The sequence below is a fragment of the Bos indicus genome, chromosome 3 (genome assembly GCF_029378745.1).
Source record: "Bos indicus isolate NIAB-ARS_2022 breed Sahiwal x Tharparkar chromosome 3, NIAB-ARS_B.indTharparkar_mat_pri_1.0, whole genome shotgun sequence".
In the NCBI taxonomy this organism is placed as follows: Eukaryota; Metazoa; Chordata; class Mammalia; order Artiodactyla; family Bovidae; genus Bos; species Bos indicus.
This window is the reverse complement of record NC_091762.1, coordinates 103,224,286-103,244,683: the sequence shown is the minus strand read 5'-3', so window position 1 is coordinate 103,244,683 and position 20,398 is coordinate 103,224,286. Positions and strand designations below refer to the sequence as shown.

At 42.5% G+C, this 20,398-nt stretch overlaps 1 protein-coding gene across 1 annotated transcript; it reads left to right on the top strand.

Annotated features, from left to right (window-relative positions):
* Positions 1-3,134: 3,134 nt before the first annotated feature.
* LOC139182266 (olfactory receptor 2D2-like) lies at positions 3,135-15,928 on the top strand. The gene has a single exon (XM_070786716.1). It carries the CDS (start codon positions 6,970-6,972, stop codon positions 7,906-7,908), a length of 939 nt encoding a protein of 312 aa, XP_070642817.1. The 5' UTR covers positions 3,135-6,969; the 3' UTR covers positions 7,909-15,928.
* The last annotated feature ends 4,470 nt before the right edge of the window (positions 15,929-20,398 follow it).

Below are 20,398 nucleotides of genomic sequence, written 5' to 3'. Positions count from 1 at the left end.
TGGCATAGTCACTAAAGCAGAAATAGATGTTTTTCTGGAACTCTCTTGCTTTTTCGATGATCCAGCAGATGTTGGCAATTTGATCTCTGGTTCCTCTGCCTTTTCTAAAACCAGCTTGAACATCAGGAAGTTCACAGTTCATGTATTGCTGAAGCCTGTCTTGGAGAATTTTGAGCATTACTTTACTAACATGTGAGATGAGTGCAATTGTGCGGTCGTTTGAGCATTCTTTGGCATTGCCTTTCTTTGGGATTGGAATGAAAACTGACCTTTTCCAGTCCTGTGGCCACTGCTGAGTTTTCCAAATTTGCTGGCATGTTGAGTGCAGCACTTTCACAGCATCATCTTTCAAGATTTGAAATAGCTCAACTAGAATTCCATCACCTCCACTAGGTTTGTTCATAGTGATGATTAAAATCTGACACCTGTTTGTTTCCTCCTGCTGCTTAAGAGAGAGATAAAAAATGTCTAACACTTGCAGCCTATATCCTGCTTTTGGAGACCCCTAGCCTTCCTGCCTGTTACCTTCTCGCGTGTAAAGCATTTATCATAATAAAAAACAAATAATAAGTATTCAGTGAATGTAAGATACTGTTTACCTTTTCTTAATTTGTAATTTATTATATATTGGATAATGTTCTTTGTCTGTTACATGCACTGAAATATCTTCTCAGTTTATTATTTTTTTTCTTTGTTGCAAAAGTCATATATGTTTATTCTTAAAATTTTATAACAGATGCAAACAAATACCCATTACTTTAGACTTGCAGATAACTACAGTTAAAAATTCAAGGTCTAAATTTTTTAAAATTGTCTTTATGAATATTTTTAAGAAACGTAACACAATTCTTAAACAATTTATTTTTTGTTTCCATGATTTTTAACATTGAATTACACAGTATTTATTCTTCTGTCACGTGATTTATTCACTCAGTATAGGTTTTAACATTTTTCTGTTTTCATTTGGTTTCACTGTTGAAAATTTTTTTTCACTTTTTGATGGATAGAAATGAATAATGACTTTATATGAATAGAATTCTTAATAAACTTATGAATCTATCCTTATGTTTTTTCTTAGATGAATATATGTCAACAATTTCATTGAATTGCAAGAGGAGAGGCTGGGAGGTAGACAAGATTCAGAGCAGGAAGGGTTTTGGCTGCTGGACTAAGGAGCTGAGACTAAATTCCCCAGATGGAAACTTGTGAGGACTCTGAAGGAAGGGGAACAAAGGCAGAGTTGCCGGATAGAAATCCAGCTGTGGCAGCCATGGGAATGCTTACTGACCACACAGTCTGCTCTTTGAGTCCAGGCCCTGCCACTTGAGAAGGCAAATGAATCACAGACCTGGAAATCCTGGTTGCTTGGGGTGGGCAGACTAGGAGATGAGTTCCAGGCTGGGCCAGGGGAATGTGGGAGAGGAACAGCCCTCCACAGTTGTGAGGAGACCCCTGGGGTAGGGGGCAGGTACAGACGTTCAGCCCTGAGGTTCTCAGAGGAGCTGAAGTTATATTCACCAAATCCTGAGATCCCCTCCAGTGGAGGAAGAGGCCTCCAGGACCTGATCGATGCTGAGGTGGACTCCACAATGGGGTCAGGATCAGAATAGTGGGGAGCAGGAGAGCAACCATCACCCAAGAAGAAGGCTAGTAAGGAGGAGAAAGAAGGGACTTCATCTGGGGAGTGAGGGCTCGAATGTGCCTGGTGCCCCCACCTAAGGAGACTGCCTTTCCCAGAAGCCAGCCTCCGCAGATGGGCTCCACTCTCATCAGCCTCTCCCCTGGGTCTCCCAGCTTTCATCCCAAACCCTAGTCTGGCTCCTGTGGGGAAACACTGGGCCAAGAACCAAATGTAACTCTAGTGCCCCTGGGCTGTGTGTGGGCAGGGGACCTTCTCATGCTCAGGAGGAATGGAGCCTGAAGTTTCTTTCCCACCAGGCAGAACTGAACTCCTATGGGATGTTGCTGAGCAAGAACCTAGTGCTCCCTCCCCAGCAGAAAGGGGCTGCAGGAACTTAGCTCCTGGTTAGAGCCCTGGGGCCACATGTTACTCAGGAGTGATCTCCTGAGTCTGAGAGAGCTCTGCCCACAGCTCCCTTCCCTGTAGAGTTATAATCTCAGGACAGCAGTGCCCACAACCATTCTGGGGAGCAAGCCAGGCTGCGGCTGACCCCCCATGCCCAGTCGTGCCAGGAGCTCTGGGTAGGACCTGGTTCACAGTTCCTGTGCATCTTGGTGTCTCTCCCCATGTCTATGTGAGAGTGTCCATGGTTGTCTCTGCCTCTTTCTCGCTGTGTGTCCATCCTTTCCTTTCTCTGTCTCTGGGTCTGTTATTATCTCTCTGTCTCTGCCTCTCCTTCTCTTTGTTATCTCCATCCCTCTCCATGTGTCTCCTCCTGCCTCTTTTTCTGTTTGCTGTCTCTGGGCTTCTCTGCCTCCAAAGATTTCATCCATCTCTCTGATCCACTTTCTGATTGTGTAGCTCTGGTGTTCTGTCTAACTGGGTCTTCAGCTCACTCTGTGACTTTCTTTCCCTCTTGATGTCTGTTTACTGCTTGCTATGGTCTGGATTTGCCTGCAGCATCGTCCTTTGACTCACAAGGATCTGCCCTTGCAGTGCTTCTCTATCTGCCACTGGAACCCTGAGCCATCTCCTTCTCCTTCTGTTGATGTTAATCACACTCCCAGCACCCGTTTTCTTCTCTCCTTGTGTATCCCCCATCCCTCAAATTTTGGTTTATTCTTCTCTCTGTCTTCTTGCCACATATGTTTGTGTCTCTTCCTCCCTTCTGGAACTCTCTATCTTTTCCCATCATTTTCTCTGTTTCTGTTGCTTTCTAATTTTTATTTGTTTCTCTAGGTCAATCTTAGCCCCTGAAGGTTTGTGCTGATGCTGGGGGAGGGTGTGTGTGGTGGGGGAAGAGCTAAGGAAAAGGAAGAGAGGAGTAAACATATTTTCAGAACTTGAAAGAATCATATATTATTGTAATAAACCTCTCTCTCTCTCTCTCTTTTTTTTTTTTACAGTTAAGAAATAGTTACCTACTCAGAATCATGGCAGTAAATGGCAAAAGTGAAAATTCAAAACTACATTGAGCCTTTTGTTTCTCCACCTGTGCTTCAGAAGGGTAGGTATGTAGTAGAAGATAAATATATGGGGCTTCTCTGGTAGCTCAGATGGTAAAGAATCCTCCTGCCATATGGGAGACCTGGGTTTGATCCCTGGGTTGGGAAGATCCCCTGGAGACGGGAACAGCTACCCACTCCAGTAATCTTGCTGGGAGAGTTTCATGGATAGAGGATCTTGGTGGGCTATACAGTCCATGGGGTCACAAAGTGTTGGACAAAACTGAATGACTTTCACTTACTCATGTGGTGCTAATGGTAAAGACCCACTTGCCAATGCAGGAGACATAAGAGACATGGGTTTGATCCCTGGGTCAGGAAGATCCCCTGGAGGAGGGCATGGCAACCCACTCCAGTTTTCTTGCCTGGAGAATCCCATGGACAGAGGAGCCTGGTGGACTACACTCCATAGGGTCACACAGATTCAGACATGATTGAAACAACTTAGCAAGCACAGCACAAAGTGCAGAAGAAAAAAGTTAGGACAAACACATGAATTCATCTTAGGGCAAGGAGTCCTGGGGAGCAGAGACCTGTCACCCACATCCCCTTTGCCCTCACCCTGAAGGTACAAGCTGGAGGTAAAAACTGGGCAGCCTCTCATCACGAGGGACCTCATTCAAGGATCTCCACCACTCAGGACCTACCTCCTATCCGAAACACTTTTACCTTAAGCAGCAAATGTACTTGTATTAAACTGTATAAGCTGATTCCCAAGTGTAGCTCGGTGGAGGGGTTGAGCTCAGACAACAGGATACACTCCCTTTCAGTGTCCTCCAGTCTTGTCTAGGCCCAGCATGTCTTTCTCCATCTCTCATCTCCCTCTCTCACATCCACACTTTCATCTAACTAGTCTGAATGAAGAAGCCAAATCCTTATATATTCCAAATTCGAAGTACCACTTGAATTTTATTCCTTATTATAAAAATTATTTATGTTTATTGTATGAAATTTGGAAAGTTCATAGAACTTTAAGTAATAAATATCACCTGTAAATCTAATCACCAGAAATGACCCCTGTAAGGTTTTGGTATATTTCTTTCTAATTTTTATGCTGTGCATATAAATTTGTATACTGTTAAGATTCAGTCTGCTTTTTAACAATCTGTTGGAGCATTTCTCCACAATGCAAAATAGTCTCCAAAATATTATTTTAAAGGTTATCAGGTATTCAATCATATCAATAGACCATAAATTATTTCAACCAGTCCCCTGTTATAGGACATTTAGGTTCTATCCAGTTTTCCCCATTAAAAGTAATTCTGCAATTAAACATCCTTGATGAAAATCTCTCCCCACATCTCTCATTTTTCCACATGCAATATTCTTAAAGGTGAAATTAAATGCTATCACATTTTCCTGCAGAAGAACAGAGTAATTTGCTTCTCATATGAATTTCCAAATCAATATATAAGAATTTCTCATTTACTGCAAACTGGTCAATGCCAGGCATCATCATTTTAAAAGAATTTTGTGCCTATGTCAGGTTAAAACTATTTCATTGATGTTTTAATTTGCAGTCTTTAATTATTAGGAAGTTTAAACTTTGGTGGATTCATTTTTTCATTAATCTCTTGTGCATTGATTATTAATGTCTCATTCTTGGTTATGAGTTTTTTCCTTACAAAGAAGAGACCTTTATATTCTAATGATATTAATCACTTGTATTACACATATGCAACAACTTATTATTCATTTTTTAACTTACATAAGTTATTATACATAAGTTATTATATAGCCAAAAATATTCATATTTTTCTTACTTTTCTTACTTTATTTCTATGCTCACAAGAAAGCAAGAAAGTATTGGCATTTAAGCAGGACGAATGTGAGCAGCTTGAGTATAGTGTAGAGACAGGGAAATTGAGATAGAACCAAATTACTCTTCACAATTAAGTAGATTGGTTCTCAAAGTGTGGACCCAGCATCTGCATTACCTGGGAACTTGTAGAAATGCAAATTCTCAACCTCCACCCAAGACTTTCCAAATCAAAACTCCATATGAAGTGCAGGAGCATCTGACAAGCTCTCCAGGTGATTCTGAATCACAGGTAAGTCTGAAAGCATTGAGTTAAAGGAATTGGATTTATGGCTGCTTGCCCCGGTAACGGGAGTAAGGAGAGTCCTAGAACTGGAAGACAAGGGAAGATTGGAGGAGGTTCCAGGAAGGATACCAGTCTCCAATCATATGCAGGTGGCTGGGGGCTAGAGAGGAAAAACCTCTGCACAGATAACTTAGGGACTTTGCAACATTAAATGTTCATTTTAAAAATAGTTTTCTCTTCTGTGCTGCATTGTAAGTCATCTTCCTTTTATCCATACATCCAGGACAAGTCTTGCAAATAACACCCTTGTGTTGGTGAGGTTTAGGGGCATAATGGAGAAAGAGAATAAGGATGAACCACTGAAGGTCAGTACTCCATGAGGAAGGCAATAAGGGGAGTTGAGGAGTCAATGAGAGTGAGGATTAGGAAGCAAAATGACCAGGGATACACAAGAATCCTTCACAACATTAGGGAAATATGGAACAGGTCAGATGAGGGCTGTGCAGCTTTGTTTGCTTATTAGAGGGAAAGGGGTCAACACTAAGAGGCTGAAGGACTTGGAACCTTCAAGTGATGCTTGAAGGCCTTTCTCTGTCACATCATAAAATAAATATTCACTCATATATTCTCTCTTAGGTTACCTTATACTTTTGTTTTTTGCATTTAACTCTTTAACATATTTAACTGTGTGAAATCACTTTTCCACCCATATGATTTATAACTCTCCTTTGCCCCTCTGATTTATAACAAATAGTAGGCATTTGGTAAAAACATGTTGAATCAATGACATAGTTACTGAACACCAGTAAAGTTTCTTTCACCAGGAAAAGTTAAATCTTGAATATTAACTATAAACTTTAATCTACATAGCATTGATTTGAATTCCCAATTCTAACCTCAATGGTAATCCTAGCAGTGATGAAAACCTCAACATAAATAATAAGTGTAATAGTCTTAACTCTGATCTTTAATCAAGGCTAAACAGCCTCTGTTGTCACAAGAGAAAATGGAAAATGGGATGAATAATAGAGAGAAAAGCAAAGCTATCTTGGGAAAGCAAGAGACAGGAAGGAACACAGCACACAGCACTTCCCAGACTCAGTCTTCTCCATTTCATCACTATGCCCCTCAGCTTACATCTGAACAAAACCCCGACACCACTCAAACTGTTGCAGGAACGGGACCCCTTCCAGGGCCTGAAACTGGGCTCTTGCCTAACACTTGGAAATGAATTGTCCAAGGAGACACATGTGCTGACAAAGCAAGAGATTTTATTGGGAAAGGGCACCTGAGTGGAGAGCAGTAGGGTAAGGGAACCCAGGAGAACAGCTCTGCCACATGGCTGGAAGTCTCAGGTTTTATGATGATGGGATTAGTTTCCGGGATGTCTTTAGCCAATCATTCTGGCTCAGAATCCTTCCTGGTGGTGCATGCCTTGTTCAACCAAGATGGATGCCAGACAGAAGGATTCTGGGAGGTGGTCGGATGTGTGGTGTCTCCTTTTGACGTTTCCTGAACTCTTCCGGTTGGTGGTGGCTTATTAGTTCCATGTTCCTTACGAGGATCTCCTGCATAAAACAACTCATGTAAATGGTTACTATGGTGCCTGGCCAGGGTGGGCGGTTTTAGTCAGTGTGCTTCCCCTAACAAAACTACTATGGGGATGTATTCAGTAGTGCCCCCATCTAATAATCCAAAATTCCTGTTAAGAAACATAAATGAAAAATGAGTGAAATTCGTTGGCACCAAAACCCCAAATATCATATATTTCCCGAACTCTTTAAACAGGCAGAGCACAATGCAGGAACTCAACCAGTCCACTGTGACAGAATTCATCCTAATGGGCTTTGCCTCGAACCCCAGGACCAATCCTCTGCTCTTCACCTTCTTTCTAGTCTTTTACCTGCTGATCCTTGTGAGCAACAGCCTCCTCATCACCCTCATCCACCAGGACACACGCCTCCACACGCCCATGTACTTCTTCATCAGTGTCCTCTCCATGCTGGACATGTGCTACACCACCACGACTGTGCCCCAGATGCTCGTGCATATTCTCAGCAAGAAGAGAGCCATCTCTTTTGCTAGATGTGTGGCCCAGATGTACATCTTCCTCCTCTTTGGGATCATTGAGTATTGTCTTTTCTCCATCATGTCCGTGGACAGGTACGTGGCCATCTGCCACCCTCTCCGGTATAAGGTCATCATGAGCCCCTGGGTGTGCCTTCTCATGGTGGGCATCTGTGCAGCCTATGGTGTGCTGGATGGTCTGTCCTATACCTTCTTTGCTATGTGCCTTCCCTACTGTGGCCCTAATGAAACTGACCACTACTTCTGTGAGGTCCCTGCAGTCCTGAAGCTGGCCTGTGCAGACATATCCCTCAATGACTTGGTGAACATCATCACCGGCTTCAGTGTCATTGTGGTCCCACTCTCCCTGATTGTCCTTGTCTATGTCAACATCTTTGCCACCATCATGAAGATCCGCTCAGCCCAAGGACGGATCAAGGCCTTCTCCACCTGTACCTCCCACATTACTGTGGTCACCATGTTTGCTATTCCATGCATCATCATGTACATGAGCCCTGGCTCTGACTCCTTGTCAAACAATGGCAAGAAAATGGCCCTTTTCTACAACGTTGCCACAGCCTTCCTCAACCCTGTCATTTATAGCCTAAGGAACAAAGATGTGAACAGGGCCTTCCTCAAATTGGTGGGCAGGGGCAGGGCCCCAGAGTGACTCTCTAAAGATGAAGATGTGGGGAGCCATACAATGCAGGATGCACACTCACCCCGAACTCTTCTACCAGTCCTGAAGAGATGGTCTTCATAAAGCTAACTCTTCACCCTGGCCCAGTGAGCGAGAACAAGGTGCTTGATCATCAGAATTTTCTATGGCATTGTAGTTTGAGGCAAATATGATTAGGAAGATCTAACACAGTTGTTAAGAGCCTGGACTCTAGTGCCAGAGAGACCAAGACGAGAGACTTGGATTTACCAGTTACTAGGCATGTGAATTCTTGCAACACATTTAACTGCCCAAAGTTTGTATCTCTCCTCAGAGAGAAATTGCAATGATTAAATGAGATAATACAGAAAATGTACAGAGCACGGCATAGATAATTTCTTTTAGCAAATGTTACTTTTACTAGGAATGAATTATCAATCCTTAAATGGCAATGATCTTCCTGATCTGTGGAAGTTGCTGGATCCCTAAAGAGAAAGTTGGCGGGTGGGTGGGGAAAAGCTGGTGGAGGGGAAGAACGGAAGAAGAAACTCAGAAACTGTAAAGTGGAGATTCTTAAGGTGCAGAGGGACTTGAAAAAAAGGAAATTAACCTATATAACCCATCTACAAACTGTGCCAGTTAGAGCATCTGGGGTCAATTGAAGTTATCTTAGAAAGTTGAAAATTCTTTTATGACCATTTTTTTCTGTTCTTTTGTAGTTTTATACCTCTTGATTTCCCTTTCCTTCTTGTTTCTAATAATGTCCATTTTTGAAAACTATAGCTTCTCTTAGGTAATCTCAAGGAAAAGGGATTCTGTCCACTTGAGGATGTAGGAAATTAGAGAGGAGAGGAATGACTATAATGTGACAATGAAAAAAAAGGGACTTTAGTTAAAAATTAAGTGGGGAAACTTTTTGCTCTATTCCCCAATTTTTTTAAGGGATTTTCTCTGAAAATATGTTTATTTTTCATAGAATGTTTACAAACTTGATTGCTTTTCCCCCCAGGCTTCACCAGTCTGGGCATTACCCATATTTACTGACTACTTGCTGTCACAGGAGCTTCACCATCCAACAAAGCAATTCCCATGAGGTTATAGAAACATGTCCCATAAACTAACATGCAGACCCTTTGGGTTCTGTTTTCCTAGCTTCTTGCTGATATACACTGCCTACGAAGCTCTTTTCAGAAAAAAATCAGCTAGGCTGGCCAAAAAATATAATATGAATGTCTGTCCCCTCCATGAGAGGCCAGGTTCCATGCCAAGGGTGGAAGTTCACAATGTCCCTGAAGATATTACTTAACCCTGCTATCCAGGAGCCAGAGTGTTGCATAAACAATAAAGCAAAATTATGGGAAAATAAAAAGACAGGGCATATAGCTGCAAAATATTTACAGACATGTGAATAAAAACATTAATACAGAGGGGCTCTAACAAATTGGTAAAAAAAAAAAAATACAAACGCTCAGGAAAATTGGAAACAGATATGAACACATTATTTAAAAGATATCCAAGTAACAATAAACATGGGAAAATCACACCACTGTAGGCACCAAAGAAATGCAAATTAAAATACCAATGAGATATCATTTTTTACCTTTACAAACTGGAAGAATATTTAAACAATAACCAGAGATGGCCAGAAAACAATAAAACACTGATTTTTATACATTGCTAAGTGGAGTATGAGCTTCCCTGATAGCTCAGCTGGTAAAGAATCTGCCTGCAGTGCAGGAGACCTGGGTTCGAACCTGAGTTGGGACGATCCCCTGGAGAAGGGAAAGGCTACCCACTGCAGTATTCTGGCCTGGAGAACTCCATGGACTGTATAGTCCATGGGGTCACAAAGAGTCAGACGTGACTGAGCGACTTCCACTTCACTTAAATAGGGCTTCCCAGGTGGCACAGTGGTATAGAATCTGCCTGCCAATGCATGAGACACAAGTTCAATCCCTGCTTGGGGAAGATCCCCTGGAGAAGGAAATGGCAACCCACTCCACTATTCTTGCCTGGAAAATACCATGGACAGAGGAGCCTGGTGGACTACAGTCCATGCAGTCACAAAGAGTCAGACACAACTGAGCAACTAACATAACACAGTGGGAGTACAGTTTGACCTAAAAAGCACATGCATATTTCACACAACCATGTGATAGTAATTAGCTGAGTCCCTGATTGTATGGCAGCCAGGACTTTACCAAGGCCCAGTCTGTGGCCAGAGCATTGCAGGGAAGAAAAATAAAAGTTTATTTCTATGCAGTCAGCCATGTTTATATTCTAAGTTCAACTCAGTTTGAATGTGTGGTCAAACTTAAAGTCAACCGACTGCTGAAAAATCAGCAAATTAGATTTCAACTCAATCCCAGATATACTCATGCTCACCAGAAGGCTGTCAAATGGAGTTGTGGAAACAGTCATTCACTTTGAACCTGGTCAAGAAGGCTGCAGAGATGAGGCCCACAGAGCCCAGGAGACCTACCTGGATGACATCTAACACTGTCTCCAGCTCTGAGGGTCATAATTACTAGAGATTTGCAGAGCAGGAGCACCAGGCATATCACCCCTTCCTCCATTACTTTCCTGTTATAGACAGTCCTCACCTGTTCCTGGAGTGGTACCTATCAAAACTGGTTGCAGTTATAGATTCCTCTGTGTCTCTAATGGGATGCATAATTATCTCCTGGCCACTAGCAGGTGATGGGAGTGGTGATCACAGAAAGTGCCAGGTTCTGCTTCTGATGAACACAACGGATGCTGTCCCCACATTAAAGTGTCACTGGTATTGAGTAAGTGGTATCTGATAGTCAGGCTCCAGTGACCTGCAAGGACCAGCTCCCAATTAGCTCCTCTAGTTCAGAGTTCAAGAAGCTTTGCAAGATCAGAAATACTACCTTTTGGTTAAATTCAGGTGGTCCAAGGTTTGCACCAAACAGAAGAGTGGCTGCTACAAAGCCATGCCAAGCAGGCTAGCCCTGCATAGGCTTGCTATACATAGCAGTCAGTGTTCCCTTAAAAAAGATAGCCACTTCACATGCTATGGGTAAAAAAAAAAACTATTTTTTTTAAGGGACCTTAAACAACTGTCCCAAGAACTGGGGAAGTAAAGACCTGGAAGGGGCATTGGAGGATCTGAGTAAAATCACTATTCATTCATCATGAATCACTGGGCAAAGGTAGAGAAGTCAGAGCTTACAGGAAGATCTGAGAAGCCCCAGATCCAGTCATTTAACAGGCCGTAACAGGGGAGTGCTTAAAAAGCTCCTTGGGAACCTGTTGCCTTTGAGAGTCCACAGTCAAGTCCTCAATTTAATTTAATCATTTCTTAAAAGGGCCTATATCCAAACATGGTTACATTCTGAGATATGGAATGGCTAGGACTTCAACATATGAAATTGGAACAGTAGGGAGCAGACACAATTCAGTCCAAAACACAGAGTAAGACAGTAATTCTTGAAAAAAAGGAGATATGCAGGAAGAGATTTTTGGCCAAGGGTACCACAAGCAAGTGGCCACAAGTAAGTGGAAACCAAGCAGAGAGCAGTAATCCCTATACTGGGTGAAACAAAGATCAGAACTGTGAGCTGTTGAGACAGTGAAGAATTTGTGAAACACAGGTTTGAGAGAAGAAGAAACTTTACAGAAAAAGGACTCCAGAAATTTACATAGAGGCCTCCTTCAGCCATTAGCAAATCACTGACAAGCATACACACAGGGTGAAATGAGACATGGAAGAAACAACTACTTGGGTCTGTGAAGTGAATGAAAATTCAGGTGCTTGTACCATGCAGGGAGACACTGAAGTTGTCATCCAAAGTGGAGCTAACTCACTATATACTCCAGGGTCCCAAAATAACTCTATCTTAGGAGTAGAGCTATTCAGTCCTTAAAGGAAGAGTTGCTCCTGACTTACTGTGAGAGCCAAAAGCAAAGCCTCAACAGGATCAAACTGATATGACAATAAGTTAGCGCTCTGTCAGACAACCTTCAACATTTTTTGAAGGGAAACAACATAATGCAGACTATCAACTCTGTAGCATCCTGTAAGTTGAAATAATTCCCTAAAAAAAAATCAAATTTTACTAGACATATAAAGAAGCAGGAGGAAGTAACTCAGAATCAGAGAAAAAACAGTCAACAGAAACATTCACAGAAATGATGTGGACATTGAAATTAACAGAAAAACTTTAAAACAGCTTGTCTAATAAACACACTAAAGAATTGTTGAAGGAAAATACGGATATAATGAGTGGATAGATGGGGGATCACAACAGAAAATGGAAATAAATAAACATGAAGAAAGAATAGTCTTCAATGGGAGGATATCAAGATGGCGAAGTAAGAGGGTATGGGGTTCACATATCCCCATGAACACATCAAAAATACATCTATATATGGAATAATTCTTTCTGAAAACGAACTGGAAACCAGCAGAGGGACTCCTGTACGACCAGGTCTTTAAGAAACATATACATGTAACTGGGTGAAAATAGAAGAAAAGTGATCGGGTCAGGCCCTGTGCCCCTGAGAGGAGACCTGGGAAAAGGGAGATTGCAGATACCCACCCTGGGGAGTGAGCAGGTCAAGACACAGACTGGATGTCCCAGTCCTGGGGTTCTACATGGAGAAGACAAGCTCTCTTGGCTGGTTGGGGATTTGCTGGGTCAGGCAGAAAGACTGGGGAAACCTGGACTTTGCTCATGAGGAGTGCTTGCCCGCAGGCTTGCCCCTGAGACAGGACAGAGAGAAGTCTGCTTAAGTAATTGTCTGCTGGGTTTCCCAAGACAGCCTCACAATGCCCCATTGGAGCCAAGGGAAACCCGGCCCCACTCAGTCCATGCCACAAGCAGCAATGGATCTGGGGTGGCCAGGACTGGGAAGAGGACTAGATCTTGAGCTGCAAAGACGACCCAGTCCAGGAGCTGAGCCTTAATGGGGTGATGGTGGCCCTTATTGGAACTTACTCAAGCAGCACCTCAGAAGCAGCCAAGTTGCTGCCTGATTTTCTAATAGAGACCAAATGGGGATTTGAACCTAGATCAGGATTCAGTGAGGCAACAACACTAAACAGTTGACACAGCACTGCCTGTCACATTAGACAAACTTCCTTGTTTGTTTATCTGTTTAAGGAGGTGCAGTCCCCTCTTGAACAGTAAATCTCTGCTTGAAATCCCAAGAATGTCACATTCATGAGGCCCACTCTCTTTAAGGGAGGAAGGACATTGCCACCACACAGGCAGTGTCTCCTCCCACCAGCTAGAGAAGTGTGTGGCCTGGGCAGGGGTCCTCTACTGTGGACGCAGGCTTCCAGGCTCCTGTCCCTACCACAAGATGTCTGGGTGTCACACCAGAGATCAGGGCTGGCCCTTAATATTGCTCACTTTTTGCTGTCAGAAGACTTACCACTGACTGAGCCCCTCTGTGTACCATAAGCTGTGCTAAGTGTCTTACAGGTACCTTCTCAACACTCATAGCACTGCTTTCCATTCTAAACAGGATGAAAATGAAGCTCAGAGAGGGAAAGTGATTTGTACAAGGCCATATGGCTAGGAAGTAGTGGAGTTGGCATTCAGCCACCAGTCTGTCCGGTTGTCTAGTCTTTTGTTTTCTGTCTTGCAAAAGAGAGAGAGGCATTGTATTTCCTGGGGCTTCAGAACCATATCCAGAGAAGGAAACAAATTGTCAAGAGACAAAATATATCAAGATCTACAACTGTATCTTGAATATTATAAATAATACTACTATAAAAAATTGGTTTCGTGTATCTTTCAAAATTAGTACTTTTATCTTCTTCATATATAGTCTGGGCAGAGAGTATAGTATCCCCAGTTTTGGTCTTTTTCTCAATATTCCTTTGGCAATTCAGAGACTTTTGTGATTCTATGTAAAATTTTTGATTCTTCATTTCAATTAAATTTTTTTTTTAATTTATGAGTATATTACACAGTATCTACGGCATGTTCCATGGGCAGGGCTGCCCCATATCAGGTATCTACCAGGTCCATGGCCTTCTAATCTTTGAAACAATACAATGTCCAAATTCAGACACACTTCGAGAGTGAAAGGCAGAGTTTTAACTAATTACAGAAATTAATTGATCTATAACAGGCATAAACCGTAACTGTCCCATGAAAACTAGGGTATGCAATCACCCTATCCAATCCCATCCTTGGCTAGCCTACTCTCTCCCCATAGTTGGGAACAAGCACCATAGTTGATACTTTTTAGCCCTAAAATCCGTCTTACCTGGATAAATGTGCTATTTCTCTGGGTACCTAAGCATTCCGGCCCATTACTCTGAGATAACATCCAGGCATGCTCAGCTGCTGCTTTGTCCAACTTCGTGTTCCAGTTATATGGATACTAACAGGACTTTTTTGGTCTTTGCCTTGGGGACCTGTTTTAAGATGACATGCCCTTTCTAGAACCCCTTCCATAGCAGGACTCATCCAGTTCTGTGCTCAGTTCCCATGCAGTGGCTCAGGCCATCCTCCTACAGACAGATACCCTTTTACCACTGAGTGTCACTCCACCTGGATTCATCACTGGCCTCTACCAAAGTAAAAGTATTCTGCGTTGGCCTTAAGTCCCCAGGTGCCCAAGTGTACTTCACCTTGCCCTGAGTTTCACCTTCATCACCACACCCTTCAGAATTTGAATTCCACCTTGAAAGGCTAGATCATCTCTCACAGTTGGTCATTGCCTCCCACCCACGAAACAGGCTCCTTTCCAGTGAGGCTGCATTCAGTCACCAGTCTGTCTGGCTGTCTGGTCTTTTGCTTTCTGTGTTGCACAAGAAAGAGTGGCATCATGGGTAAAATAGATAACTGCAGCAATTAACGAAGCCAACCTAGTCTGATGCTTTTCTCTCCTAGAGTTCCAGTAGGACCCAAGAGGGTACTTTGCTGGGGAGCATCCTTCCAGTGGGTCCAAGGAAGACTGTGCCTCTGTCCTGGCCTCTGACCACCTGGTTCCTACACCCAGCCTTGCAGACACACTATCATCTGACTATACATACCCTGTAAATCAGCATTGCAACAGAGATGCTACAGTAGAATGACTTGGAATCTGGAAGATCCAAGTTCAAATTCCTACTACACAATTTATTTGCTATGTGGTATGAATAAGTCATTTAATTCTCTTAAACTCTCTGTGTCTGCTGACAAATCAAGTGACTTACCTACCTTGTCCTGAGGATTAATTACATTATGCATAGCACCCAGTGTAGCATCTGATAAGAGTAAGTGTTCACATAAAAAGCTGCTCAACATCCCTAATAATTAGAGAAAGGCAAATCAAAACTACAATGGGGTATCACCTCACACCAGTCAGAATGGCCACCATCAAAAAATCTACAAACAATAAATGCTGGATAGGATGTGGAGAAAGGGAACCCTCCTACACTGCTGTTGGGAATATAAACTGATACAGCCATTATAGAAAACAGTATGGAGATTCCTTAAAATACTAGGAATAAATCTATCATATGACTCAGCAATCCCACTACTGGGCATATACCCTGAGAAGGCCACAATTCTAAAAGATACATGTACCCCAGTGCTAATTGCAGCACTGTACAATAGCCAGGACATGGAAGCAACCAAGATGCCCATTTACAAATGAGTGGGTAAAGAAGCTGTGGTACATATATACAATGGAATATTACTCGGCCATAAAAAAGAATGAATTTGAGTCAGTTCTAGTGAGGTAGATGAAACTAGAGCCTGTTATACAGAGTGAAATAAGTCAGAAGTATAAAAATAAATACTGTATATTAACACATATATATGGCACATGGAAAAATGGTATTGTTGAACCTATATGCAGGTAAGGAATGGAGACACAGATGTAGAGAATGGAGTTGTGGACACAGTGGGGGAAGGAAAGAGTGGGGCAAATGGAGAAAGTAGCATCAATATATTGAAACTATCATGTGTAAAGTAGGTAACTGGTGAGAAGCTGCTCATCAGTTATCTATCTAGAGCACAAGGAGCCCAGCCTGGCAATTTGTGATGACCAAGGGGTGGGACACAGGGAGGGGAAGGAGGTTCAATATGCATAATTATGGCTAATTCACATTGTTGTACGGCAAAAACCAGTACAACATTACAAAGCAATTTTCCTCCAATTAAAAAATTTAAAAAGAGTAAGTGTTCAATAATATGTGGTGGTTGCTATAGTAATAGATTTAGTAGCATTTAGACCACAATTAGGTACATGGTCTTTGAAAATAGTGCTGTTGTTGTTTAGTTGGTAACGCGTGCCTGACCCTTTGTAACCACATGGACTGTAGTCCACCAGGCTCCTCTCTTCATGGGATTCCCCAGGCAAATATACTGAAGTGGGTTGCCATTTCCTTCTCCAGGGGATCTTCTCGACCCAGGGATCAAGTCCATATCTCCTGCATTGGCAGGTGGGTCCTTTACCACTGAGCCACTAGGGAAGCCCCTGGATAGTTCAGTTCAGTTCAGTTCAGTCGTGTCTGACTCTTTGCACAGCATGCCAGGCCTCCCTATCCATCAACAACTCCTGGAGTTCACCCAGACTCATGTCCATCGAGTTAGTGATGCCATCCAGCCATCTCATCCTCTGTCGTCCCCTTCTTCTCCTGCCCCCAATCCCTCCCAGCATCAGAGTCTTTTCCAATGAGTCAACTCTTTGCATGAGGTGGCCAAAGTAATGGAGTTTCAGCTTTAGCATCATTCCTTCCAAAGAAATCCCAGGACTGATCTCCTTCAGAATGGACTGGTTGGATCTCCTTGCAGTCCAAGGGACTCTCAAGAGTCTTCTCCAACACCACAGTTCAAAAGCATCAATTCTTCGGCACTCAGCCTTCTTCACAGTCCAACTCCTACATCCATACATGACCACAGGAAAAACCATAGCCTTGACTAGACGGACCTTTGTGGGCAAAGTAATGTCTCTGCTTTTGAATATGCTATCTAGGTTGGTCATAACTTTCCTTCCAAGGAGTAAGGGTCTTTTCATTTCATGGCTGCAGTCACCATCTGCAGTGATTTTGGAGCCCAGAAAAATAAAGTCTGACACTGTTTCGACTGTTTTCCCATCTATTTCCCATGAAATGATGGGACCAGATGCCATGATCTTCATTTTCTGAATGTTGAGCTTTAGGCCAACTTTTTCGTTCTCCTCTTTCACTTTCATCAAGAGACTTTTTAGTTCCTCTTCACTTTCTGCCATAAGGGTGGTGTCATCTGCATATCTAAGGTTATTGTTATTTCTCCCGGCAATCTTGATTCCAGCTTGTGCTTCTTCCAGCCCAGCGTTTCTCATGATGTACTCTGCATAGAAGTTAAATAAGCAGGGTGACAATATACAGCCTTGACGTACTCCTTTTCCTATTTGGAACCAGTCTGTTGTTCCATGTCCAGTTCTAACTGTTGCTTCCTGACCTGCATACAGATTTCTCAAGAGGCAGGTCAGGTGGTCTGGGATTTTCCACAGTTTATTGTGATCCACACAGTCAAAGGCTTTGGCACAGTCAATAAAGCAGAAATAGATGTTTTTCTGGAGCTCTCTTGCTTTTTTGATGATCCAGCGGATGTTGGCAATTTGATCTCTGGTTCCTCTGCCTTTTCCAAAACCAGATTGAACATCTGGAAGTTCACGGTTCACATATTGCTGAAGCCTGGCTAGTTATGAGGGCACTAATAAGTGTTAGCAGCATTTATATTATCTATATCCAGCCTAAGTTTTATCTCTGCTCCATAAGTGGCCTGGATAAGATGAATAAGCACATAAAATGCAAATGAAAGTGCTTTGGATGGAAACAAAGCACACTGTATTAGTATTGTCACTGTACCACACAGTGATGTAGCCACTCAGCTGTAAGACTCCTCCCTCCACTAAGTTTCAGTGGGAAGGAATTTCAGTCCCTACACAGGGACTTGTTCTATTTACACTGCATTTGGCTCAGGAACTGCTAAAGAACCTGCAGTGCAGAGGTGGTTCAAGAAGTTTTGCAAAGGGGACGAGAGCCTTGACGATGAGGAGCATGGTAGCCAAACATCAGAAGTTGACAATGACCAGCTAAGAGAATCATCAAAGCCGATCCTCTTACAACTACCTGAGAAGTTGCCGAAGAACTCAGCATCAACCATTCTATGGTTGGTTGGCCTTTGGAGCAAATTGGAAAGGTGAAGAAGCTCGATAAGTGGGTGTCTCATGAGGGGACCACAAATCAAAAATACCATTGTTTTGAAGTGTCATCTTCTCTATTCTATGCAACGACAACCATTTCTCCATTGGATTGTGATGTGTAATGAAAAGCAGATTTTATATGATAAACAGTGACAACCAACTCAGAGGCTGGGCTGAGAAGAAGCTCCAAAGCACTTTTCAAAGCCAAACTTGTACCAAAAAAAGGTCATGGTCACTGTTTGGTGGTCTGCTATTGGTCTGACTCACTACAGCTTTCTGAATCTCAGCAAAACCACTATATCTGAGAAGCAAGCTCAGCAAATCAATGAGGTGCACTGAAAACTAAACCAGCAGCAGCTGGCATTGGTTAACAGAAAGGGCCCAATTCTTATCCACGACAACGCCCAGCAGCACATTGCACAACCAGTGCTTCAAAAGTTGAACAAATTGGGCTATGAAGTTTTGCCTCATCTGCCATATTCACCTGACTTCTTGCCAAATGACTACCACTTCTTCAAGCATCTCGATAACTTTTTGCAGAGAAACCATTTCCACAACCAGCAGGAGACAGAAAATGCTTTCCAAGAGTTCGCTGAATCCCAAGGCATGGATTTTTATGCTATAGGAATAAGCAAACTTATTTCTCATTGGCAAAAATGTGTTGATTGTCATTGTTCATATTTTGATTAATAAGGTTAATCAACCCTATTTTGAGCTTAGTTACAGTGATTTAAAAATCACAGTCCAAAACTGCAATTACTTTTGTACCAGCCTCCAGAGCTGTGAGAAAATAAATTTGTCTTGTTTAAACCACTCATTCTATAGTATTCTGTTATGGCAACCCTGGTAAACTGATACATACTGTCTGTTGTCCAATGCCTGAAAAGCATCGCTTCATAAATTTTCTTCTGCTTTATAGTTAGTTTTTTTTTAAATAATGGAAGGTAGTTCTAATACATGTTAATCATGTCCAGAAACAAAAGTCCCTCCCCGTATTTGAAATTTGAAAACTACTTCCAATAATCCCTGAATAAAAGAGAAATTAAAAATATAGAATAAAGACGTTTTGCCATAAAGGCAGCTGGATTGTGGTATTGTCAACTTGGGTCACACTTCCTCCCACAATTGTGTAAGTTTCAGTTCCTAAAATACATACATTATTCCTAAAATAATCCTTAACTGGTAAAGGTGGGTCCTGTTTTCCAGAATCCTCTTCTTTGTATGTTTTGGGATTTGGCCTGAAGAAGTGAAGTAGCAGTTCTTAATGTTGGCGTGAAAGTCTTCATGATCAGATAAAGTGATGGCTAGACGCTGAGGATCATTGGGTCTTAGTTTGTCCTTGTTTTCCTTGGTAAGCTTATTTTACCAAAAGCTGGCCCTGGGACCAACAGTAACCCCTGGACCACAAGTGAATGCTTGGCTATGGACACTCAAAGGCAATAGGTTTCCGGAAACCTCTTTAAGACCTCTGTTATGATCTATTAAGTGACTGGATCTGGAGCTTCTCAGATCTTCTTACAAGCTCTGACTTGTCTAACATGACCAGCGGTTCAAGATGAATGAGTAATGATTTTACTCTGATCCTCCAATGACCCTTCTGGTTCATCTCCAATGACACTTCCCCAGTTCTTGGCACAGTTGTGTAAGGTCTAATTCCTAACATAAGCTCTTTATCCATAGCATGTCCAGAAGTTATCTTTCTTGAGTGAACCTGAGTGCTACATATAGGAAACTTGCGTGGGACTAGCCTGCCTGACATGGCCTTGTAGCAGCCACCTCTTCTGCCTGTCGGAAACCACAAACCAAGTGAATTTAACCAAAATGGTAGTACCTCTAATCTGGTAAATCTCCTTGAACTGTGAAGTAGAGGAGCTAACTGGGGGCTGAGCCCTGCAAGTTATTGGAGCCTGCCCATGAGATACTACTTACTCAATGCCAGTGGCACTTTAATATGGAAAGAGCATCCTTTGTGTTCAACAGAAGCAGAGCCTAGCGCTTCTGTGAGCACCAGTCCCATCAACTGCTAGCAGCCATAAAATCCATTAAGACACAGGAGAATCTATAACTACAACCAATTTTTTTTTTTTTTTTTTTTTTGGCCACATGGCATGGTCTGTGCGATCTTAGTTCTCCAACTAGGAATTGAACCCATGACCCCTATAGTGGAAGGACAGATTTTTGACCACCAGGGAATTCCCTCATCAAACTGCAATCAATTCTGACAGATACTGCTCTGGGAATGTTTGAGGACTCCCTGTAAGAGGAAAACAATGGAGGAAGGGGTGATGTGACTGGCACTCCTGTTTTGCAAATCTAGTAATCTGGTAAAATCTGGTTACTA